This window comes from Coturnix japonica, chromosome 11 (genome assembly GCF_054131305.1).
Source record: "Coturnix japonica strain WE chromosome 11, WE-NBRP24, whole genome shotgun sequence".
Lineage (NCBI taxonomy): Eukaryota > Metazoa > Chordata > Aves > Galliformes > Phasianidae > Coturnix > Coturnix japonica.
In genome coordinates, this window is record NC_140673.1 from 15,906,372 (window position 1) to 15,931,997 (window position 25,626).

General features: G+C 41.5%; 2 protein-coding genes across 4 annotated transcripts in view; one reads left to right on the forward strand and one right to left on the reverse strand.

Annotated features, from left to right (window-relative positions):
- The window catches only part of HS2ST1 (heparan sulfate 2-O-sulfotransferase 1), a 68,602-nt gene extending 61,545 nt beyond the window's left edge, over window positions 1-7,057 (reverse strand). For 2 of the 3 annotated variants that reach the window (XM_015870192.3, XM_015870191.3), the window contains exon 1: window positions 6,213-6,542. In XM_015870192.3, coding sequence (XP_015725678.1) covers window positions 6,213-6,336 — 124 coding nt within the window. In that variant the 5' untranslated portion in view covers window positions 6,337-6,542. Of the gene's footprint in view, window positions 1-6,212; window positions 6,543-6,722 lie in introns of those variants that run through there. The other variant, XM_015870193.3, reaches the window with a different exon arrangement.
- A 28-nt stretch (window positions 7,058-7,085) lies between these two features.
- SELENOF (selenoprotein F) lies at window positions 7,086-24,635 on the forward strand. The gene is made up of 5 exons (XM_015870194.3): window positions 7,086-7,191; window positions 8,363-8,530; window positions 15,293-15,356; window positions 21,706-21,755; window positions 23,764-24,635. The coding sequence occupies exons 1-5, from the start codon at window positions 7,114-7,116 to the stop codon at window positions 23,893-23,895; spliced, it is 492 nt and encodes a 163-aa protein (XP_015725680.1). The 5' UTR covers window positions 7,086-7,113; the 3' UTR covers window positions 23,896-24,635.
- The last annotated feature ends 991 nt before the right edge of the window (window positions 24,636-25,626 follow it).

Here is a 25,626-nt window from a genome sequence, read left to right on the forward strand (position 1 = left end):
GGAATATATGTACTTTAATTTAAAAAACCTAAGATCCCCGCACTCTTTACAGTTTTACAGCAATTATGCACAAGGTTTGCATAAACACTTCAAAATCATCAAAAGCTGTTTTTATCAAAACAGCACTTAAGTTTTACATATGTTTCAACACAAATTAGTATTCTGAATTAAACAGCAAGTTGACAAAAATTTGGGTGTCAGCTGTCAGTCATTTTAAACTCTAACCAGATATAAAGAGGGGAGGGACATAAGGGAAGGCAGATAAAAGACAAGGCCTAAGTGATGGACAGATTCTTTGCAAATCCGTATGCAATGTAATTATCTTATTCTCTGACTGCCCTGGACTCCTAGCTACTCACCACAGATTTTATCACTACCGGAAGACTTGAATAATAATTATTATAGCAGTAATGTTACTGGAGCAAAATAGCACCAGGATACTGCAGAATAAGAACAGTAACATATCAAATACCAGAGACAACAGAAAGACGTGCAGATGTAGTTTGGCTTCCTGCAGACACATCTGCGAACAATACCTCCATGATATAAAGAGCATGTTTCTACCCATAGGAAGCTAAAGCATAGCAACTTATTACTGGGGGATGTGAAAACAACCCCAGCCTCTGACACGCCGGGCCAAAACCTGCAAGGACACTGATGGTCCTGGCAGCCAGCACCTTCCTGTCACACACACATACATGAGGGGTGCCTTCTCTCCCCTATGAGGCATAAGGTTTCTTTGAGCATGGCCTTTCCCAAGGCGCTATGTTGCGGCTCCACTGGGCCACCAATTTTCAGGGAGCAGTTAAATGCAGCAAGCCTGACTGGCCTGAGAAGCAAGCACAGCAGAAGGTCCAGATGAGATGCTGCTGCTGGGACAGGCTGCTGCCAGGGTCAGTAGGTGTTTAGGGAAGGCTGATCCAGCTGGTCAACCTTCAGATGCCTCACTCAGCACTGACTCCCTTTTTCTCTAGAACTTTTATCTGCAATAGTTTTTCCAACCAGAAACAAAGCCGTTCAGCTATTTTTCATCACCGCACTTCCATCATGCTTGCTAAGTTAGTATTTAAAATATATAAACAAGGAAATAGCACCACATTTCAAACAAATCACCACTATTTTTGTACTGTTTTGACAAGGTTTAAATACACTTCATATAAACAACTACTACAGGTTGCATACAATTTCATAAAGTAGCTGCATTTTCACTCAATTAAATGGCCATATGTGGACTATTCCATATGCAAAAGCCATCTACTTCCTATAGAGGAACAGGAACAGGGGAAAGGCGTTCATTAGCTGAACACAAGATCAGTCTGGACAGAATAACTAAGAGTGAGCAGTGACTCATGGTTGCCAGCCAGTAGATATGAAACTGACTTGCTCATGAAATGTTCAAACATCCCTAACTCAATAGCCAGGGGCAATACAAAGCCCAGCAAAAGAAAAAAAAATCCATCTGCAAATGCATCACTTCATTGAATTAAGAAAGACAAAGAAATCCCAAGTCTCGTTTCACTTCAGATGTACAAGATAATCTGGAGAGGATTCTCTAACCTGTTATGCTAATTCCAAAGATTAAGTAGTTTAACAGGAGCTGTTTGGGGTGTCAGGTTTGTTTCACACAAACTTTATATAAAGCAAGCACATGCAACATAATCACATTATATAAAACACATGATCAGTCTGTTTAAACTTAGTAGAGAATTTGGGGGTATGTGGTTTCCCATAGGTTTTGCTTTATTTTAAACCAGTTTTTTTATTATCACCTCTGTCCACTCACTCAATGACATGAAAATTCTAGCTGCTTCCTCTGCACCCAGAGGTAGAAAAAACAGAGGGAACATTAACAGCACTATACCATAATATCATGGTTTCATTTGCTTTATCACAGAGTAAATAAAGTCATTTTAAATGACTTCCTGATTTCCAGTAGCTGTTACCACTTTTACAGTGCCAAGCACATCACTGAAACTGGCTAGGTATTGCATTACTGAAACAACCCAATCTCCCTTCTTCTGTAGAAAACAAACCTATGGAAGCACAAGGCAAAGTCCTTTACAGATGTGCTATTGAGTTTCACAGCCTTGAAGTAATTCCCTACTGCACAGCTACCATTACCAAATCTGTCATAGTGCACTAACTCACAAAGAATAGGGTACCCTCATTCATTCCAAGGCAGCCCAAGAAGCCTTTTCTACCCAATGCAGCTGACTGTAGCCACGGTTCTTTCTCAGGATTTCTGCTGAAGATGATATTTCAGCTCTTTTTGCTCTTTTACAACCTCATACATTAAAAAGCAACATATGTAGACATGTAATGATTCAAGCCTGGCCTCTTCCAATGGAGAATCTAGAGAGACAGTGCCTTCTCTGGAGATTACCTCACCCCCTGCAGTACATGGCAGGAGATATGAGCTGTACGCTCTATCTGGTCTCTCAGGTCCATTTCAGTTCTCAGAACTGCCCTCAACACATCTTTAACAAAAATAACCCCTTGCCAGACAGCAGATGCTGCTGTGAAGAGTTATTACAAGCAAAGGCAGAGTGCTCACCACATCACTAAATCTTTTTTCACTAAAAGTATGAGGCCTGCAAACTACAGGCAACAAAACTGAACTTTTTCACGCACAGCTCTACAAAAGAGGATAAAGGGGAAAAAAAAGCAGAGAACAGCAGCACCTGTTTTATCTTCTCTGCTGAAAACAGAGATATTGGAGTGCCAGCAGAAACGGTGAGATCAAGCCTCAGAGACTGTTAGCGAGGCTGAATGGTCTTGGGATGTGCTCCAGAATATGTGCCATTGTGTACCAGTTGTAATTCAGATAGCACCAATTTCTGAGAAATAAAGGAATAGGAGCATTTGCAATATCCATTCCTAATAAAACACTAAGTATGAAATTACAAACAAACTAAATAAGATTTACGCAACTGCTCTACTACACACACAATGGGAAGTACAAGTGTAATGTGGAAGTGGTTTCAAAATTGTTTCAGGGATGAGAGGGGGAGTGGTGAGGGGAAACAGGAAGGAGATCAAATGAAAAAGCATGAGGGCACCAGCAAGGCCAAGTATGAGAGCCTTTCACTGGCTGTACGTACAGTGAGAAAGCAGCATTAAAACCCCTATTTCTGGAAACACAGCAGATGAGAAAAGAGCTGCTGAAGAGTGCCTCAGGCTGCTATGAAGAAAATAATAACTATTGGCCTACAGAGTTATATTTTAAAGAAATGCTGGTGAATTATTTGCACAGCTGTGCATAGCCAGAGCTACCAACAATCAGACTGTTTATAAATGGGATCCAAGTATAAATAACACAGTAAGGAAGCATGCATGCTATATTTTGAGGGACAACTTAAGAAATTTTCCAGGTGATTTTCCAAACACACAACTGGCAAAACTTAGTGACAGCTGGGCTTCTTTCCAAATGCAAGAAAAATAAATAAATCACTTCAACATCCCCCAAAAGTAAACACACCCATTGCTAGAAAGCTTTGGAAGTTCAAACATTCAATTGCAGAGGTTCGCTACGTATCTGCAAGGTGCTTAGAACAGGATTATTCCAGCAGAATCAACTGATGAAAGAACAAAAATAATGCAACCTTGCAACTTGGCAATCAATTAATCATTAATTGTGTTTATTTTCCTTGGTTTAGGAAAAGAACCTTGGCCTTTTACATACTGAAACAGCACATAACAAGCCTGAAATTTGTTTGGCACTTTGTAGAAGCACTCCCGCTGCAGAGCTGACCTGTGTTTCAACACTGAAGTCCTCACTGGCCACAGCCTGCCCATGGTGCCAATTTAGCTGCCTGTGATGTGTGAAGTGGAAAATAATACAAATGATGAATAGCTGTATGTACAAACCTCACCCGAAAATACTTGAGATAGGACTGTGACAGGCCCTGTTTGTGATCTCACCCCCACAGACCATCTGTAGAGAGCTTAACAAGCCCAACAGCAGGAAAGGGTTACAGCAAATATTTCCTTTATTTTTGAACTCGAGTTATATTTCACATGATAAAGAAAACCATGGGTTTACACATACATTTTTGAACAGTATCATGATTACAGTTTTACCAGAGAGAAAGATGCAACACAAGCATTTATGGTGGCCACGTGCTTCTCTTTCTAAACTTCACAGATGAAAAATTTCCAGTGGTGACTGAATTTTACTTACATACAGAAATCACACATAGAGGAAGGAAAACAGAGGTTCCCTCTCTTCCCCCAGAAACACACTCCAAGTTGACATTACAGGTAAGATGCTTAAAAATGTTGAAGAGAAACTGACCCTCGCACCAACTGTTTGGTACAGAAGCAGCAGTTCCCCATTTGTAAAGAAACTGAATGGAACCTGGCCAGAAAGTCTGACCAAACGCTATTAGACCTGTTGATAAGATTGCAGAATTCTCCTATTTGCTATCAGACCTGAATCCATTCCCCTTTCCCAGCCATAGGCTAATCCTCACAATTTCCAGGATGACAGTTCATCATCCGATCTATTCAAGCAAACACGCAAAGTTCAAAACCCAGCACCCAAAGCACATCACATGACACAGCATTCCCAACACAAGCAGCCAAGTGATGCACAGGCAGATCTGTTCCGTTACCACCACACCACAGCATCAATGCTTCTTCACACACAGAGCCACTGTGAAGGAGGCAGAGAGAAGGATGAAAGTGCATTAGGCCAGCTCATTAGTTTGACCCAGAGAAAACCATTTTCCATATTACAGCTCTGTTTAATAGTAATACCAGCAACACCATCAAGTGATTTCTGCAATGAAACGTTAACATTCACCAGTCTTAAAATATATACCAAATATGTAAAAAGGAGGCATTCAGACAGCGAGCTCTTTAACAAAGCATACGCTCAAGTTAAAAAACAGAACCTGATACCATAGCTGTTACAGAAAGCCCCTTTTCCCCCTCCTTAGGCAAGTTTTAGAGAATCACTGGTAAGGAAATCTTCCTATCGCACCTTCAATAAAGTTTACAATAGTTGTCCCTTCTCCTGATGAAATAAAATCAGCAGAACACAATAATTAGATGCTTTTCCTACAGCAGTATGAGCTGCGTATTTCAATCCTCCATTTAACTTATTCATACCCACTGTGTATCTGTTGTGGAGGGAGAGGAGGTCTCTCCAATAAAACTCCATTCTCACTTTGCATTATGCCAACCCTCCCAAAGCCAGGAGCTGGATTTCCCTAAAGTAACCATGCCAGTAATGGGGGCACCATAGCCCCTGGCCTCAGCCAGTCTAAAGTAGGTGGATACAGAACACCACCGTACCCTGAGCACTAACACATGCCCTGAATTAACTTTCCATTTCTCTTCCTCCTCCTCAAAATGTTGTTTACAACTGCTGTGATGATGCTCTGATGATAATTACGACACATTTTCAACTGAAAAATGCACAGAACGCAACCATCCTATAACTCGAACAGCTGAGCGAAGCTGCTTGCAGGGCTCCAGCCTCTACAATTCCAGGTGGACGGGAGAGGAGCGCAGAGCTGCCAGGTCCCAGAGCGCTCAGCCAGCCCAGCCCAGCCATGCCACGCGGAGCTGCCACCAGGAGCTTGGGGGGAAGCTTCTCATGGTACCCACAGCCCGCTCAGAGTCTGAACGCAAGTTCAGCATTACATGGATGATTTGATTCCTAGCAAGTTGAAGTGTTCGTGGTCTAAACACGTTATAAAGCCAAACAACGTGGGGCAATACCCCAGCAGAGCCTTTGACAGCCCCCGCGCACCGGGCCGCCCACCCTGCGCTGAGCTCGCCGGTGCACAGACCCAGCTGCGCGGGTACGTGCTTCACACCGTCGAGATCCTTCAGCACCGTGCATCGCACGCAAGTTCTGCGGCACCGGTAACCAAGCGCAGCTCGTGGCTTACCAGGCAGCCGTCACCCTACCGGGCTTTCCATCAGAAACGGAAGAACGAACCTCACACCGGAGTTCCCAACCCCGTAGTTTAACCGCAGCACTCGAAGCCGCGGCCCGCGACGGCGCCCCGGGGCAGCTCCCCGCCGCCAGGACGGCGCCGTACCGCACACGGCCGCGGCCCCGGAGCGGGGGCAGAGCGGTGTCGCGCCCCCCACCCTCCGGGCCGGGCCGGGCCCTCCTCGGGAAGCCGCCACCGGGGCTCCGCTCCGGCCCTCCCCGCCGCCCGGCCCAGGCCCGCAGCCGCCGCCGCTCGCTCACGCACCCAGCTTGCCGCGGGACTCCTCCAGCTTCTGGATCTGGTTCTCCAGGAACAGCACGGCCACCCCGAACACCAGCACGGCCAGCAGCTGCAACTTGGGCGGCAGCATGATCCTGAGCAGCCCCATCGGCAGCCCCGGCGGCGCCGCCCGCCCGGGATCACGACATAACGCGGGGCCCGGCCGTGCGGACAGGCGGGAGCCGCGGCAGCCGCCGCTCCGACGGCACGAATCGAGGGGAGTCGCGCTCAGCTCAGGGCCCGCTCACATCGCCCCGGCCCGGCCCCGAGCGCCGCGCGGCCGCCACTAACGCGCCACTACCGCGGCCCTCCCCCGCCTGCGCGCGCTGCTCAGCAACCGAACGCCCGGCCGCGCACCCCCCCAACATCGGGCGGAGCCGCCTCCTGCCCGCCCCGCCCCGCCCCGCCCCTCCCGCCGTCCCATTGGCCGCGCTCGGCCCACGCCCCGCCCGCCCGCCGCGCTCTTCTCCTCCTCCTCTCCCTCCTGTCTCGTACCGGCCCCGCCCCGCCGTCCGTCTCTCGTTCGGTCCCGCAGCGGCGCTCGGCAGCAGCGCGGTGTCATTGCTCGGCGGCGCTGTCAATCGCCGGCTCTGGGCCCTGCGTGCCATCGGCTGCGGCAATTCGGAGCGGGGGAGGGCTCTGTCCCGGGGCTTCTCGCTGAGTGCCTGACTGGGACCGGCAGCGATCTCCTCCCCTGTCCTCGCTGAGCAGCGCGGTTCCGAGCACACTAAAGCAGCGTTACCGCGGACTCCTCGCAGCCGTCCCTCGCTGTCGGTTCAGGCCGGCACTCTGCGCTCCGTCCCGCCGCTCCTTAGCAGGCAGCGCGGGGCACCCGCAGAGCCCGAGGTCCCCGCTCGTCCCGCCCGCCGCGCTGCTCGGTGCCAAGATGGCGGTGTCCGCCGAGCTGGCGGCTGCGATGCGCTGCGGGCTGTGCTGGCTGTGCCTGCTGCTGGGGCTGCCCGCGGTGAGCGGGGTCGGGGCTGAGCGCGGCGGCGCTGCCCTGCGAGGAGCGGGGCTCGGGACGGGCGGGAGGGAGGTTTGCGGGCTGCCGATGCGGGCCCGCTCGCTGCCCTGCGGTCCGGGCCCCGGGGTCTGAGGGCGGTGCCGCTGGGCCAGACCCCGGCAAGCGGCTCCGGGTGGGGGAGGCCGGGAGCGGGCAGAAAGCACGGCCCGAGGGTTTGTCACTCGTCGATCCTCCCTAAGGCGGTCTGTAGCCGTGCTGTGATTGCTTTTGTGTGTTAAATTTTAATGTGAAAGCAAAGCAGTCCTACGACGGGCGTGTAAGGCTGTACGGGAGGATGGACTTACTGCTGAGGTGGGGCCGACGGGTCTCACCCAAACGTCAGCGCTTCTGTTACAGTTCAGAGTCATTTTGGAGTAGCGCCATCGGGGCATAAAACTTGAGGAAAAATACCAAGGAGAGGTGATTTATGTGAGTGAGAAACGTGGCTCTGCTGTCAGCATCTGCTGGCCCAGAACAACGCTTTGACCGCTGTGTTGTCACCTGCTCCAGCGTGCTCATGTTCAGATGGGCCTTCTCTAAACGCAGAGGTGCTGCAGGCCCTTTTATCAGAGTTCAATCAGATGTTCATAATGCTGCAGGATTTTTATCTACACTTGATTTTTCCAAAGGAAAAAAAAAAAATCATAATCCTGTATACACTGTTGAGCAGTTTGGTCCACTTCATCACTCCCTGGTTGTGCTTTTCCCAAGCTCAGCTGTAAGACTCATTTTCCAGGTGTGCCTCCACTAGTGGGATGTTTATTGGGATTGTTTCACAAGAGCATCTTTCACAGAGCTGCAGCTCATTCCTGACAGATGGTTTTTTGTTGTTCTTTCTTTGGAGCAAGCACAAGAGAGACCCCAGAGTGGTAGCAATATAGAGGAAAGTAGCAGATCTGATACCTTAAACATGCACGTTGTGCATGACGTCTAGAATTTACTATTGGATTTAAGACTACTTCTCAAAACGAGGTGGTGGTTTGCACTTATGAGCAGGCAGTTAAACGTAAAATAAAATATTCACCAAATAATTAATTCTTTTGATATTCAAAGCACCTAAAAAAACTTTAAAAAACAAACAAACAAAAACAACTAATTGAATACTAAAGTGTACCATTGTATTGATTTACAGATACATGTATATGGAGCACAGTTGTCATCAGAAGCTTGCAGGGAACTTGGCTTCTCCAGTAACTTGCTCTGCAGCTCTTGCAACCTTCTGGGACAGTTCAATCTGAATCAGTTGGATCCATTCTGTAGGCAGTGCTGCCAAGAAGAAGCTCAGCTGGAAACAAGAAAGGTGGGTTTTGAACCAGATAAATGGGTTTTCTGAGGAAGAAATCTGTCTTAATTTTTTTATAATTTACTCATGGGTGTCACTTACTTTGTGTCATAAACATTTTTGCATCAAGAAATTTGGATCAAACAAGAACGGAATTTAAATCAATAGATATCTTTTCTGATTATCCTGAACCAGACCTAGATTTCACCCTGTAGCTGATGGTGCTTCTCGTGTAAGACTGAGCAGGTGTCATTTTGTGATTAGGGCTTTACATTAAAAGTATATGCAGTCTTTTCCATTTTAGTCACGCTCAGCATAGAACAGAAAGCACAGAGCTGGAAGGAGTCTCAAGGTTGTTTGACATATTCCTTTGCAGTGAGCCAGAATTTATTGTATATGCATAGGAACCTGGAGATTGTTTAATAGAAGTTTGTTTTTTCGCATTAGGTTGCTTGGTTTCATTTTTTTGTTAGGGTTTTGTAGCAAACATGAGTAATTTGCCGCTGAATAGAAATATTGGATTGTTCTACCCTCATGATTATATGGTTGAGTGCTAAATTATAGCATCATTCCTAATATTCTCTTGAATGCTGTTTCAGAGTGTGGAATTTCTGATATTGCTACATTCGTTCACAGCCGCTGTTTGGAAATCTGTTCATATCTGCTGAATTTCTGAAATTTGTGCCAAGTAAATCCCCCTGCAGACTAGGCAGCAGAAAATCAGTGCTGGGAGTTTTTATGTTAATATCTTAACGGATTGTATTCAGAGTCATCACATTTTGAACTGATTTGTGGTCTAACATAATGCCACTTATAACAGGCATCTGTAACTGAGCTTACGATTTTACTCTTAAATCTTTGTTCTACTGACAGTTTGATAGTTGGGAGTGAATAGACTTTAAATCTTAGAAGCATTTTTCCCTATCCTTTTGCTTGAATGAATTTTTTAACCTTACTCTAAAAACCTGCATCTACATGCAAGATAACTTACTTGCTGGTTTGTAGCCTCATCTGTTGCTGAGCTCCAGAGTGGTGGTGCTCAGGGCTTTGTTAGTGCAATCACTTGCACAACTGAACATCCTCAGAAGAGAGGAATCTTTATTATTTTTGAGGCATGCCTGCAGTATGCAGCCTATGAGCAGGTATTGCTATTGCAAGGCAACGTTCTAGCTGTCTGTGTTACAGACACACCATGCATGCTATTAGAATTCCAGCACAGACTTGAGGATTTGCAGTTAATTCTCCTTAAAAGCATGTGGGGAGGGTTAGAAATCTGGGAGTTTTCGTATCGTCAATCCTTTTGGAAAACAATCTGTGAAATATGCCCTATCCTAAAAATACTTTGTGCTGAGTAGCGTCAGTGCAAGCCCACATGTGGTGTATTTGTGGAACTCAGCTCTTTCATATCCTTGAAAGATATTTATTAATTCTCATCTTGTTATTGATCCAGTATTCTGTGAATTGACATGGTGGAAAATAGCTGCGAGCTGCTCTGGTTACCCAGTATGTGTCTCACTCTTAACTTCCGCTGCCATCTGTCCAATGAAATATTTTCATTACTTCATAATTTTACCGTAGGTAAAATGAAAAAAAATTCTTTCAGTTATTTTCTCCTCTACGAAAGATTTTGTATCCAGCTGCAGACTCATTCACAAGCTGGATTAAACTGTATTGCTTTAGACAGCTGCAAGTTTTAAGCCTCAGTCTGTCAGATGCAGAGCACTGCTGGTGTGTAAAACGTAGAAGGATGAAATGGAGGTGAAGGTAACTGTGCGTGAAATTGTAGTAGCAGGAGAGATTGTCCATATTTTGCAGTAGCCGAAAATAGCTGCACTCCATCTGCAGCTTTCGCTTATGCCATGTGATCATCTCAAGCATAGATATAAGCATATTCCATTAATTGTGTATTATAATCTTAGGTTTATCTCAGCAATATATGCGTGTCAGAATTCCAATCAATGTTAGGAATTAACTGTGTGATGAAATCTGCCACCCGTTAATCATCGTAGTTGCACTGTGTGGGATTGCAGCAGCCCTCACAAATAAATATTTCTAAATGGAATTTTGAAGTATATTTTGCACACTAAGATGTGTCGTTCTACAGCATTTGAATTTTCTATTATCAAGTGTTCCTAATGGTGTGATGTCATGCAGTTTGCTGAATTAGATAACGTCTACTGTAAGCAAAAGTTGACCAGGAAATTTGAGGTATTAAAATGTATGGCATATATGGCCAGCTCTTACAAGTAACAAGGTAACATCTTATGTGTCTACTACGTGTGTGCAACATTGTTTCTAGTGTATAACCCTATTGTAACACAAGGTGAATGTATTGATACAAAGTGCCCATGTGCATCCTTTCCAAGTTCCTCAGCTGTGGGTAGTTGCCACCTTGTTCAGAATTCAGCGGAGGGGTCTGAAATTCAGACATTTTTATCTTTCTTGTGCGTGTGTTCAGGATTGTTAAAATATAAAAACTTGTCAAAGCATGACTTAATAATTTATTGGACTATCTGGCCTCTGCATTGTTAAGATAACGAGAAACTTAACATTATTTTTTGCTCAACTTGTACGAGATGTAACAATATACATTGCTAAAATATCACTGAAATTTAAAATGGATTATTGTGTCTAAGATAGAAAACTTTGGGCCAAATTCACTGAAGGTTCATCTCTTCAGACAAACTAAGATAAAAGGCACTGATCTGTCTGTAGCAGGATGAGCCTTACATGTGGGAGACTTCTTTCTGTTCTGAAGTTTGAAAGAAGGTTAGAACAACAGTAAATGGGAATTTGCTAAATGCAAGTTAAAATTGTGTATGTGCATCTGTGCTGGCAAATGAAATGTTTAATTAATTAAATCTGACCTCCTTCATTTAAGTACACATCTAGATAAAATGATTGACTCTACGTTTGTTGGAACAACTTCAGAAAGTGCAGTTTCCAAATTAATTAAATGTACAAAGACAAGTAAATAGTTGATGTATTCCATCCTCAGTGTTTTCTATCTCCAGAGATTCCAGAGATGAAGAGATATTTGGAGATTATACTTCTAGAGGCAAATAGATGGTTAGATAGCAAAGTCATTCAGACATCATATTTCAAAACTAGAGCTTGAAATCTGCTAACCTTCTAATTTTTAGCTTACTTACAACTGCTCTCTTGGCTCAAGTACAAGCTTGTACACAGGAGCCCGTTTTCCACAACACTTATCCTCTATTCCACTTTGCCTTTCTGCTCCCACTACAGACCACAGAGATCCCAAGTTACCTCACTGCTGGGTGCTTGACTTCTACATTTTCTCCTGCATGCCTGTCTCACATTTCCTGTTCGCTTGTCCTTACACCATACCATTGCAAAGAACAGAGCTAAAACCTTATCCTCTGGGAGGAATTGTTGCTTGGGGGTCCTTGGTTTGAAAGCACAAGAATGACGACACAATATTGCAGCAAGGAGCTGGGTTAGTACCAACACTGGCACAGCCTTAGGTAATACATTTTCCTGTATTCTGGAGATTGGAACTATAACACACAGCTCTGATATGTGTGCACACAGAAGAATTTCCAACCCAAAGCAAAGCTCAGAGCCTTTTCTGGTTACATTCTGAAGATGTCCAAGGATGAAGGTTCTGCGGTCTTTCTTAGCAACTTAGCTCAGCGTTCAAACACCCACGATCCCATGGTTGTTTTTTTGTTTGTTTTCCTTTGGAAATCCAGTTTGAATTGCTTTCCTTGCAAATAATGAGTGCTTAGATCTGCTGGAAATCACTAATTCAGATAACACTTTTTCTGGCTATTTGAATCTTCGTGTCTAGACTCATAGATGGGCATCTCCCATCACATAATGAGCTGTGAATGAGAAGGGTTTCTTTGTAGCTAAATTTACCAGTGACTTCATTTCAGAACGATCTGTGTGGCTTTGCAGGCTTTCTGCATTTTGAACATCAATTCATTCTGTTCTTGACAGTGAGGTTTTCTGACTGCTGCTCTCCTAACCCACAGATTCTTGTCCATCTTTTGTCTTTAGGGAAAAAGTGGAGTTCTCAGTTCTCTCCCTCACAGAAAATAAAACCTTTTATATGTTGTTGTGCATTCCCTTATTTCAATGAATCAAGTTTTCTATTTAAAAACTAAAATAAAAGAGTTGATAGTTTAGTATTCCTGAACCATCAAAACATAGTATTCCTGCAGTATCTAGTTTAGATACTGTCAGGCAGCTCTTTACTCCTTCATGCCTTTATATTAACAACCCATTACACTGCATGTTTTAAGACATGATGGTACTGTAATTTTTAGCTGATTGTAAATGCATACAGATCAAAGTTGATTGTCACTTTATAATGCATGGAGGGTCAGGTTTAGTCAGTGGTTACAGTAAAAAATGGGGGATGATTTAATGTATTTTTAAAAACACATCTGTTTTTGTCACTGTTGATGCAGCACCATGTGATGCTGATGATGAATGAGTTGAAAGTTGTAAAAAAAGTTGTAGCTTTCTAAAGGATGAGGGAAAAAGTTCAGTCTTTGTCATAAGAGCCTTAGGAAGTGTAACAGCTAGCAGGTTTTTAAAAAGAAGTTACTTATATAGATGCAGACGTGAGTCAGCCTGGAAGTGCATAACTAAATGGACACCAGTAATAGTTTAGAGACTTTACTTCATTGCTTGCAGCACTATGCACACTTTCATGAACACTAAAACAAGTGAGGCATTATTATAGAGTGCATTAGCTTGTAAGTTAAGCATTGTGTGGCGAACTGACTCGCCATGTTTGTATGCCTCCATTCTGAGCAATACATGTCATTCTTAGTCATATTGGAACACAGTCTATGCCTTCATGAAGAAGGAATCAAAAAAGTTCACAGCAATCTGCTCTGGACATGATGGAATAGTAGTGGCAGAAGACGTTCACAAGAATTCTCTTGTGGCCAAAGCAATGCAAATAAACCTGTGTTTCTTGCAAAAGGCACCTTTGTTCAAGTTACGAGTGAAGTCAATGGATTCTTTTGGTCTAGCTATATAAAGAGCATCTGCTTGTCCCAGCATGAATCTGAACTTTTTTTGTAGTAGCACATTTGGGCTTCAGTTACAGCAGAGATAGAAGCTCAATATATTTCTAAGCATCAGCAATTGCGCTGTTTTCTTTGCTAAAATTTTATGTGTGTCAGTTACTGGCTTGGAGGATTAGTCTGTAATCATGTGACATCTTACATTTTAGATTCTCACAGTGATCTTGCTTCCATAGGAATCCTTATTGAAAGGAAAAATAAACTGGAAGAATTGTTTTCAGCAAAAAGAACTGACAAATGTTCATGTTACCATTGTCCTAAATCTGCTGTGCTTACTTCTTCATGCCCATAAAGAACATAATTGCTGAACAGATGGAAGAAGGCTATTACACCTCTATTTCTTTCTACTAATTCTTGATAGAAAAATGCGAGTAATTGTCAGTATATAGAACAAGGAGAAATGCTCAGTGCATTAGCAAGCATGCAAAGTAATATCTGAAAGTACAACTGCCAATATAATGGTTGTTGGAATGCTTTTAAAAGAATAATGAATGGAGGCCCAGGTTAAGTTTAGAATCTCACTATTCAATGTATGTAACTCCTCCATCTTAAAACTTCCATGATCTCAATCCAGAGAAATTTAGTTATTCAAGCTGGTATCTGAGATTTTTGTCTGTGCCTTTTAAATATTTTAATTTGGGGATGAAAAAAAACTTGCATGTAGTTAAGCATATTTTTGAGAGGCTCTTCTACATATATTGTAGTGTAGTATTTTTAGTTCCATTTCCTGTGGAAGTAATGATTACTGATTCGCTGAGCTCAGGCAAGAAGCTGTAATTTCCTTGCAGATGAGCATAGAGTATTTCATATGTTCTGATCCACAGCACTTAGAGCAGTATCGAATGGAACTGGAAATCAGAAGATTCATATTCTGAACTGCAGATGCATTCCCTGGCTGCCCTGACTGCCAACATGGATGAGGGAGGAAACGTTAATAAAATTGTCTCACTTTGATCTTTTTGTCACATCAAGTTTGGTCTTTGCTCCTTTTTCAGAAGGGTTTGCACTTAGTAAATTTTAAAGTGAAAGCATATTTTTAATTGCTTGTCCCCACAGGTTAAGTCAAACATTAATTTTACTTCATTTCAGCACTCTTATATTCTTCCGTCTGGACTTTCACATTTGTTATGAAAATGCTGCTATCAGAAAACAGGAGCTAGTATTCACTGTTTATAGAATTCAAGAATGTTTAACTGAAGCTTATTCTGTCGGCCCCTCTCTAAGCAGTAGGAGTTCCACAGCCAGAAGGAATTTGGTAAACAGTATTGACAGCTATTTCTGAGATGAAATGCCAAGCTTTACAGTAGAAAACTCTATTTTGGTAGCAAGAAAAATCTGCTGCTACCTTATATTTAAGATTCACCATACTGTGGAGCCAGTTGCCAGAAAAACAAAGTTCAGAGATGTGACCTTACACAAGAGCAATACGTCTATTTTTATTGAGATGCTACCTTTTAAAGAACTGAAGTGAACTTATTTTATTTTTTTTTAAAAGCAGTGAATCTGGGTACCTTGCATAGGTAATTGAGGAGACCAATGTCTAAGTGCAGGCATTGCGGTTAGCTCAACGTCACTATCTTCTCAAAGACAAATAGATGAAATATTTCAATAGCAAATCTAATGAACTGATATTGATGCTCAGATCAATAGATTACATGCCATGAACCATCAAGTAGTTTATACTTCTATTAACAACTTCTATATATTATTGCAGCTTTATGCAGGAGCTGTCCTAGAGGTATGTGGATGAAAACTGGGAAGGTTCCCTCAAGTCCAGGGTAAGTAAAGCTACTGTTGTTCTTTAAAATACAAAATACCATCATAGCAAAATGACAAGATGTGCTTTTAATGCTACTACAAGTAGTCATAAGTTTCATATATTGTGTCAGAAGAGTTGCAAGTTGTATTACCTTAATTGAAGGTGGTCTAAAGAACAAGTAATAAAAGGAATTAAAACCAGGCTGCAGTTAGTATGAGTTACACTGCTTTGGACTTCCCTCCTCCCACTCCAGTCTTCACACAGTTCCATTAACTGACCACAAGGCCGGAGGAAAGATTCTTTCCTGCTGTTTAAAACACCAAAACAAGAACTAATTACATTGCTTGTGCTACTTAGGGGTGTGAGGAGACTTGTATTAGTAGAGGTAACTGTGTAATCCCCATGTTCATTCAAACTCAGCACACTTAAAAATAACCCCAACTTCTCTATGTGCACTGTAAAAGATCCTCCAAAAGCTTTCAGTGCAAAGGAAAAACTTACAAATGCTAATAGTTTGCTTTTCCATCCTTGTTCATCTGAACGAATTCTTCTCTTTGAGATGGTAAAATGAAGGGAGGGATAAACAGACTTTTTCCTCAGCAGTTTCTGCTGTTACCCAATCTGAGTCTCTTGCGATTGGATTTGTTGCTACGGTTATTGCAGGAGGTTGATGAGGTAAAATTTAGAAGCATAATTAGAAAATTTTAAAAAGCAGTAGAATGTACACGTGTAGCTAGCGTTATTCTTTGTAATGCCATTGCAGCCTGCTGGGTGCTTCTGTGAGCGTGGCCAAGGGTACCTGTTATCTTTCTCAAATAAAGCTTCTCATGATAAGTCAGGTAACAGTTTACATTCCTGTAAACCTCTGTAGTATGTTCAGTACTGAGATATTGTTTCCTGCTCAGTTTCCCATAAGAAGAGAATGCTGCATAATAAATTCTATACTGTAAAAATAATTCCTTTAGCACATATGTTTTGAAATTGCTCCTTATAAAACAGCTTTTAAATATTTATTATTCCATCAAAGTAGGACACTGAAGGTATAAGTGACAAAATTCTTAGATGAAGTAAGATCTTCTTAGACCAGCTGGCACAGACAGTGAAACAGTTTCTGGCTGACATAAAACTAAGGCTCTGAGGTAGAAAACAAAATTGGGTAGGTCTGTGACTAATCTAATATATTTGTTTGAAGTTGACTTTTCAGTGGCAGCCCTGCTCTGTTCATGATCAGATACAAGATCACAAGGTCTGCACTCTGTGTTTTTTTTTTTGCTGTGTTTAGCAGCACTGAATTAGGCTGGCTTTTTACACTGAACGTTTCTTTCACATCTTGGCATTCTTTTTGTTCATCAGGAGAATAATTCTGACCTTTCACTGTGTGACTTGTAGTGACACAATGAATGTACTCCCAGCAGATGTTACAGAAAGTCCTTCATCCTTGAACTCACGCAACACGCAACTACATTAGATCCTCTGGCTTCAGGGAGTCAGTAAGCACTGCTGTATTGCTCAAGTTCTGCAGCTGTGAGGGGAATCTTAGAGATACTAGAATGTAGTTTGCTGGTGGGGGAGTGCACTTCTGGGTAAGATTACTTATTTCCTCATTCACTTTATCTGTCGTTCTTAAGTATTGCTAACAGAAATCTGAAAGTTAGAATAATATTTAGTGTTATTTTTGCACAAGTCAGTATAATTCTTGCTAAGCAATGTAGGATATTCTAATGAGAGACATCCATCATTCTATCATAATCTTTTGTAATTAGGTTATATACATATATACAAACTAAACAAATCCTTCAGATTGAGGCACATTTCTATCATTGCTGCTCTCGTGTTTCACACCCCATGTGTGATAATGAGAGATCAGTTATTTCCCGTAGCACTTTTTGTATACACATAGTGTTTCTTATTTCTAATTAATAAAAATCAGGTGTATGTACTGCACTCAGAGTTGCACAGAGTACCACGCAGAATCATGATTCGATAAAATGTTAAGTCTTTTGTCTCCTATCACTAGTACTTTAATGTGTGACCCATTTCAATGCATCACAGAAAGACCTGAAATACTTTTCTTGGAGCAGATCATTCTTGATACTAATTTTGCAGCGTTCCTCTTTACTGATGGAGGTGTTCCTTTCTGATGCAGCTCTCGGAGTACTGACGATTTTTTGTGCTGATCAAATTATAGACCTCTTTGTTTTAACAATCATGGGTAGAAGGGATGGTCACCTTCATCAAAAAAGTATGCTGCTACTTTTCAGGGTGTGATCAGTATCTTTAGCGTAATTTAGCTGTGATGCAAAGTTGTTTATCTGTATGTAGTGTTGAGAGTTTAGTAGCTAAAAGGTTCTGGGGACTAGAAATCTGGCATCAACTGAGAAGAGTAGGTACAGTTTTAAAACTTGGATGAATACATATGGACATACTTAGTTAGAAAGGTGCCCGTAGTGTCACAGTGATAAGCAGTGCAATAAATCAAAACAGGACGCATGGCTTAAGTAGAAGAAGGATTGAAAATTTGAACAACTGGACTTTTGCATTACTGGAAGATACTTATTCACATCAGATTCTTGCTAGAAGACATGCTGTAGCTTACCAGGAGGAAAAAAACATGCAGTAAAAATCCATTGCTGCTGACATGATGCTGAAGTTAATAGCTAGTTAGGATCTCTGTTGTCTTTTTCTGGAATAAAATCTGGAACTGATGTAATAGGGCAGTAAGTTCTTTTTTTCATCTCCTCCAGGCCTTTCTGATCCGAGGCTGTTACATTCCTTCTGATGCGTGTGGAGATGAACAAGGTTGAAAATACTTGTCTGTGTGCATAGTTGTTTGAAGATAAGTGTGAAATTCTACAGCTATGTGTATTGACTCCCATTCAAGGATTAATAGATTAACTTAACATTTTGTATTTTTCCACTTACAAATCAAGCACGAAATCTTTTCTCCTAAAGCAGGAAACTAAATAATATAAGTATTTCTGAATGTAGATATCCTCAATAATTTGGATTGTGCCCTTAATATATTAAAAGTAGATAGTCAAGTCTTTTAACAAAGGACTAATGCCAAACATACTGATCTGCAGCTTACTATGATGCCGTGTGAAGTCATGCCCATTGAGGTCAGAAGGCTTTCCTGCAGTATGTTGGGCTTCAGAGAGAATAGCACAAGTGTCTGCCAGCAAATACATAGACCTGCAGTTTGTATGTGAGTTATTCTTCAGTTCTTTAGCAATCTCTGTCTAGGATTCTAGGTCTTACTTCTAACAGACTTGTTTAAAGCCCTGTTGAAACAAAGGTACAATAGCGGTAAGTTTCTGTGTTGTATGTAGGCAGAGGCTGCTCCTAGGTCCTTAAAAGCACTGTTTGATGCTTGGTGTGACCCATCTTTGCGTAACAGCTTGGTACTCAATAGGCTTTGAAATGTCTGTACGCATCTGATCCTTTTCTCCCTTTCGTGCATTCAGCAGATTGCCTTGGAGAAGCCAGTGGGCTGTCTTCTGCTCCGCAATCTGACCTTTTGCTGTAGCTGATCACAACGGCAGTCAGGTCGGCTGTGCAGCCTCACCTCAGGGTTGCCTTCAAACAGAAGGCATATGCTTTGGTACTGCATGTGTTTTGTAACAGCATAAGGTGAAATGATTTTCTTAACGTTATGTGACAGGACAGTCACAAGGCAGGCAGTAGAACAGCTCTGACTTCGAGTCTGGTGTTTAATTCACCAAAAATAGTGTCATGGCACCAAGCTCAGAGTTCATCCTGCAGAAATCAAAGTGGAAAATGCCTTTCTCACTCACCCATGAATGAACTGTATTAAATACTTTTTCTCTGCAGTATGTGATTTCTGAAGCTGCTATGGGCATAGGAAAATTGGAAGATATCCAGAATCTTAGTATTAAGCATCAGGCTATTAAGCAGTGGTGTAAATATGTGCAAACAGCCTTAGCAACAGTTGGGGCAGTGCAGAAGGGGGACCATGTGCACCGGGGTAAGCTGGCAGCTGCATGTCTATTCCACAACCGTGTATTCAACTTAGAGCCTGATTTTGTGGAAAAGTGGGGTTTGATGGGATAATCTGTATTTTTAACGCATGTCAGGATATCAGTTTCTTAATTTAGCTTCCAAAATTGAGAAGATAGAAATTATAAAAAAATATATATATTACGTTATTCTTAGTTGCATCATAGAAATTCAAGTGACCAATATAGAAAGTCGCTATGATGAGCATTAGAAACCAATATGCCACTAACAAAAAATGGTTTTGTTCCAGCTGTCTAAAATTTCAGGAAAAATGCTCTGTAGTGCTTCAGCGTTCAGAAGATTCAGACGTTTGACACTGATACAAAGGTGTAATAGCTACTTCTAAAGTGACAAAATGTAAATCAACCTAGAGAATATTTTCTTCTTTCGCCTAATTCTGTCCACGTTTTATGAGCTTCTTTCCTCCAACACTGCAGCCAGTGAGCAGCCACTCATGTCCCAGTGAGCTTTTATCTGTCACTCAGTTAACCAGTCCTCACACCTGCTAAAGGCTGAAAGTGCTGCAGCCTGAGCTAACCCATTAAGGCTGTTCTTAAAGAGTTGAGTTCCACAGTCCAGATCTGTTTGAGATTCCATTTCACTGTGCCATCTTACTACTTCTCTTTAAGCTTTGCAATTAAATATATTCCATATACTGACTGTTTCCTAAAACCTCCTTTTTATATTAAGTCCTACACAGTGATTTCAGCTTCAGATTTTTCAGTTTGCAGGGAAAAAGCCCCATGTAATTGTTCAGTTCACTGTGAACTTGAGAAACATTGCCACTTTTTTTTGTATCTTGCTAGCAGAGCCCAGACAACTAACAGCTCATAGGGGCATAGGAAAACAGCGTCTGAAAATGGCCTCGGTGTGAATTTATATCAGAGCTGAACTCAAATGTGTGAGCAAGTACTGGTGGTTTCGTGCTGTTTGAAATTGTTCTGTGAGTACAGCTTGCAATGTGACATTAACGTTCTCCAGAAAGAAGCAAGCTTTCTTTTTCTTCAAGTACCGGCCTTTCTAGCAGCTCACTGTGCCATTTTGTTATGAACTTGTTTATGCTGCACAGTGGTTGGTACAGCCAGCAGAGTATTTGATTTTGTTCTGTACCAGGAGCACAGTAAAAAAATGGAGAAAATAAATGTCGCTCTGTATATACGTACTGAGGAAATGTTAAGGTAACTGTCTTCAGTAATGTAGAGAAAGGTATAAAGATGTCAGAGGACATCTTTACAATTACCCAGGAAAGCACTACATTTTGTGAGGCAGCACGAGGCGTTAGTCCTGAGGTTGCTCTCATCTTCATGCCCCAGCTGGATGCACCGCAATTCGCAAGAGATGCATTGTTGTCTAACCTTGAAAAGGCAGCTTTAACATGCAGCCAGCACCTCCGTGAGAGTCAATCCATGCTGACAGTGTTCATCCTTGGGGAGACTGCTGGCGTACCGCAGGAGCTGCCTGAATCCACTTAATGTCACTATAGATACTAAATTCAGCTTGTAGTGTAACCTGAGTGTAATGGGAAATGAAGACTAAGCTATTTTCTAAATAAATTTTAAATACTTCTGCAACTCATATATTCATTAAGCTTAAGTGTTTGGAAGTAGTGGATTATGCTCACATTTTGTTCCCAAATCAGCCATGCTGTCAATATTCTTTTTAAAGTTCACATTAACACAGGGATGGAGTGCTGTAGGGATACAGGGTCTGTGTAGCACTCACATTTGTATGACCAGCACTTCAGGTGAAGAATCCATCCATCAGCAGCCGATCTCGCTGTGGCATGGCAGGTCACGGAGCCCATGGTGAAGCTGACTGCTTGCTTTTAGGAATTTGAAGAAAAGAGGAGATACCAGCTTCTCATTTCCTCTTCTTGTTTCCATGGTGGTTTTCAGCATGTAACCTTGGAGAGCTCTGTAAGACAAAGCTGTTTGTCTTGTGTGCAAGAATAACACCTTTACCCACAGTTTCTTCAGTGCCCTTTCACCAACTGCTGCCACTTGTATGCAGTGTGCCAAGGGCGTTTGTTTCACCCGTATCTTCCCTCACAGAGCTCATTTCCAACTAGAATTTGACTGCCCTAACAAATCCCTTCACATCCACATATACAGCTGTGTATGCGCGGATCTGCTGAGGACTGTCAGTTGTCCATGCACAGGAACTGATCCACACAGCTGCACTACTGTCCAAGGAAAATCTGAGCTTGTTTGGGACACTGGTAAAAATAATTTTCCTTAGGCATACCGTTTAGAATTAATGCTTTTGTGAAGATATTGAGAATTCTGCCATTAATTTCTAATGCTTTTTTCCATGGGAAAGTTTAATTCTCTTTTTTTTTCTCCATATTGTAGCTTTTGTCAGGAGTGATAAGCCTAAGCTCTTCAGGGGACTGCAAATCAAGGTAAGTAATAACCAACGGGTTTTTGTGTTTTCCTGGGGTCAGGGGAAGCATATATTAAGAAGAATTAAGCCTGGTGGAAACAGCCTTTTTATGGAGCATCCTTATTTGCTGATGAAATAATCCTTCAGGAGAAGATGTACTTTCATTGCCAATATAAATCTATCCAAGTTTTTGCAGCTAACGCTAATTGGGTCATTGCTAAGCAGTGGTGCCGAATCTTTGTTGTTACTGGGGCCCAAGGAGTTGTTTGTTATTTTGTTTAAAACCAATAATAGGTATACTGAAACCCTTAAGTAAAAGCAGATGTTTCAAGAACGTGAGGAATGCTTGCATTCTGACCTGATTCTGTGGATATCTTGTGTTTACTTGAGCTGCTTCTGCCATGCTTTCAATTCTTTTTCTCTCAATCTGTTCTTCATTTTCTCATGCAGCTGCCATTTCCATACTTTCATTGATTCTTGGATATTTCTCCTTCCTCTCAGATCTTCCTCAGTCTGTTTTGGTTCTGTTTAAATTTAGCCTTCAAACATCCAGCTTTAAAGAACTGCATACACTGAATGGTTTTTTCTATGACTTTGGTATAGGCAAAGCTGCGTGAGCCACACTGCCTTAAGCGCAAGCAATTCTTTGTTTTCAGATTCTAGTGTAAAACTTAAAATCCTACGTGAACTTGCAGGGTACTTCACAGATACACATCTTGATTCTCACATCTTTGTGCTCTCATCTCTATTCACCAAATGGCACCATCTGGAGTCACTTCATAGCTTTGCACGGGTGAAATAAGCAGTTTGTCTTCTCAGCAGCATCTAAAGCAGGTTTCCTCTGTCTGTCTCATGTATTCATATATGTCCTCCAGTTTCTTTCATAAGCATTCTTTCCCGTATATCTGAACGTTTCATTTTTATTTTAAGCTTTGTAACTGTATTGGACATTAAAACAGTCTATACTTCAATCAGTATAAAACATTATTGGGAAAAAGATGTACAAATGAATCTGGGATTTATTTTACAAGACTTTGGGCAAACCAATTAGAGATGCTGTTAGCTTCATTAACCGAAGCCAACTAGGTTAGCTGTGTAATAGGGTAAAGTAAAATACCTCTAGTAAAAATCTTTCTGTAACCTTTCATGGCTACATCCTTACAGCACTGCTAAAAGCTCTTATTTGCATTACATATTTTAGGATTTCAGAAGCATTACCGGCACTACCTGTAAGACATAGTAGGCACAAATAGAGCACAGTAGTAGGCAAGAAAGTAATTGCATCAAAAATTGATAGTATTCTGTCACACTGTTTGACCAGAAAATTCTAAAGTTGTTAAAAAATAAATTAAAAAGTCCAATGACTTTATGAGAAGAATCATTAATCTGCTTGACTCAGAAATCAAACTGAGGGGCTTACAACAATTAAAGCAGAATACCTTATTTCCATGCAAGCCTTATGGCGCTGTCTCATGCCCATGCACTGTATCCACAGCTGCCAGGGATGTAGAGCTTGCAGCATCTCTGTCACTACAGCTTTAACCTCCCCTCTTCCTTACTCTTTCTTTGCGTCTACTCCTTTAAGTTTGGACAGAGGAGGCAACAGTAATGTAGGAGAGAACAAGCCGTAATCTGATTCATGTAGATGTTTTCTTCAAGAAAAGTAGAATATATTGTTGGTAAACATTCTATCAGTAACATTTGTAAATACAGAACAAAATACATGGCACTGAAATATTTATAGCATTAAGTAAGCGTTATCAGGAACAACCAAGCTGAAGCATGAGCTGCTATGATTTTTTTCCTAAGCTTAGGTGGGTTTTATAGCATAAGTTGCCTCGCCTGTATTTTCTCCAATACTCCAATTTCATTTAGCACTTTTTTTTAGGTGTTCATACTTCATGGTGTTAATCTTTGAGCTTATTTCTCTTCTTGATTTATTTAACTGATGTAAATAAATTGAGAAGGGATTTAAAATGGAGAATGCATTTTTTAGCCCAAGGGAACTGACTTGTTTCTTTCCGCAGTACGTGCGTGGTTCTGACCCTGTACTGAAGCTGCTGGACGACAGCGGGAACATTGCAGAAGAACTGAGCATCCTCAAGTGGAATACAGACAGCGTGGAAGAGTTTCTAAGTGAAAAATTAGAGCGCCTATAAATCACTGCTTTTGCGTTCCCTTTTCAGGTCTTTTCATGGTAATCATCTCCGATGAAACATGCTGCAATTGTAAAAAACATTCCAGTTTCTATGTTAATTTTAAAATACCTATTGTGCTGTACTGAACGGCTTGTAATTGGAAGGGGGAGCTTCAGAACTCACCTGACAAATTGACAAACAAAAGAGCTTGTCGTATATTTCAGTTTTTAGTGCATTTATCAATAACAAAACGCTGTTTCCAACTTCGTTCTGCAAATATCATTTTGTTACAATCAGGCTTATATTTTGGGTTTTTTTTACAAGCATCCTTTAAATTTAACAGTTTCAGATGATTGAAATGGTTACCATGTTCCTGTGTGCTGCTCTTTATAAACATTTCACAACCAAAAGCAAGGTAACATCTCCCAGAGAACCTTGACTGCTGGTGCCCTCTTCTTTTTTGTATTTGCAGTGTCTCTTTTGTAGAAGCATTGTTGACCATGAGTGTATAGTTCGTGGGTTTTGAAGCTGATGGAGGAACTCATGTTGTGGTGCTGCAGAACATTTGGTGAGCACACTTTAGTGAAGACTGCACAGAAAACCACTGAGGTGTGTGCTAGTCAGATGTCAGGTGTGCTTTGCATCAAGTGTTTTGCTTCAGAGAACATGAAACAGAAGGAAAAGCTTTTCAAGACCTATAATTTCCACAAATGTATTGGAATTCTCTCTATCAAATAAATTTATAAACTGTTCTTCTAAAATGTATGCTTTATGTTTTTCTTTCTCATTTGAAATGTATGCACACAGGAAAACATAGACAAACCTTGTATGACTTGTCAGTTTTGCCCCCCACACACACTTAGAGCGAATCAATATGGCAAGCAAGAATAATGCTTTTTTGATTTTTCTTTAAAAAAAGTTTCATTATCAAAAATACATCTTTCCTTTAGCTAACTTCATGCTCACCAGTTTTTGGATGGACAGATGTTACACTATAGCCTGAATTGGTACCATTATATTCCTCATATATAACTTTATCTGTCAAGGGATTTACTTTCTTTACAGTTTACACCCCAAAACTTGGGGAAGAAATTATCAGCTTCATAGCAGAACAAGAATAATAGCCTAGAGACTAAACTCACGCTAAACCAATAGAATTAGATGCTCTTAAGGTGATTCTTAGGCCTGGCTTTCTGAGTTTTCATTCTCTGAATCATTCCTATAAACGTTTAGAAGGTGGGTACCGCTTGGTCATGATATTATCCTCTTTCCTTTATGTTCCACTTCTATCCATTATAAGGATGGGAGTGAAACACACTGCCCATCTCCCAAACAATTCAGCATGGGACAGCTACAAAGTGGTTACTGCTGTCTCTGCCAAACCAAATGCAAACTCTACAAAAAAAAAAAAAAAAAAAAAAAAAAAAAAAAAAAAAAGCACAAATCTTTGCAGCTGGTACTAACTTGTCCCAAGAATAAATCCATGTTGTGTCTGACATGCGATGCTCAAGTCAGCATATGAGCTGCAACCAGAACATATGGTGTGACAACCGTAGCAAAAATATGCTGCCATCCACTGGTCTTTTAAAATATTGACTATATCCCACACTTCTTGTTCCTACATTTGCCAAAAATGGATTTTTGTTCCTGCACTGATGATTTACTGTGCTACTTTCAACAGAATATTTTAGCTGTGTCCTTGCCAGATCCTCTCACCACAAGGACTGTTCACTTCATTTGATATTTAGCAAA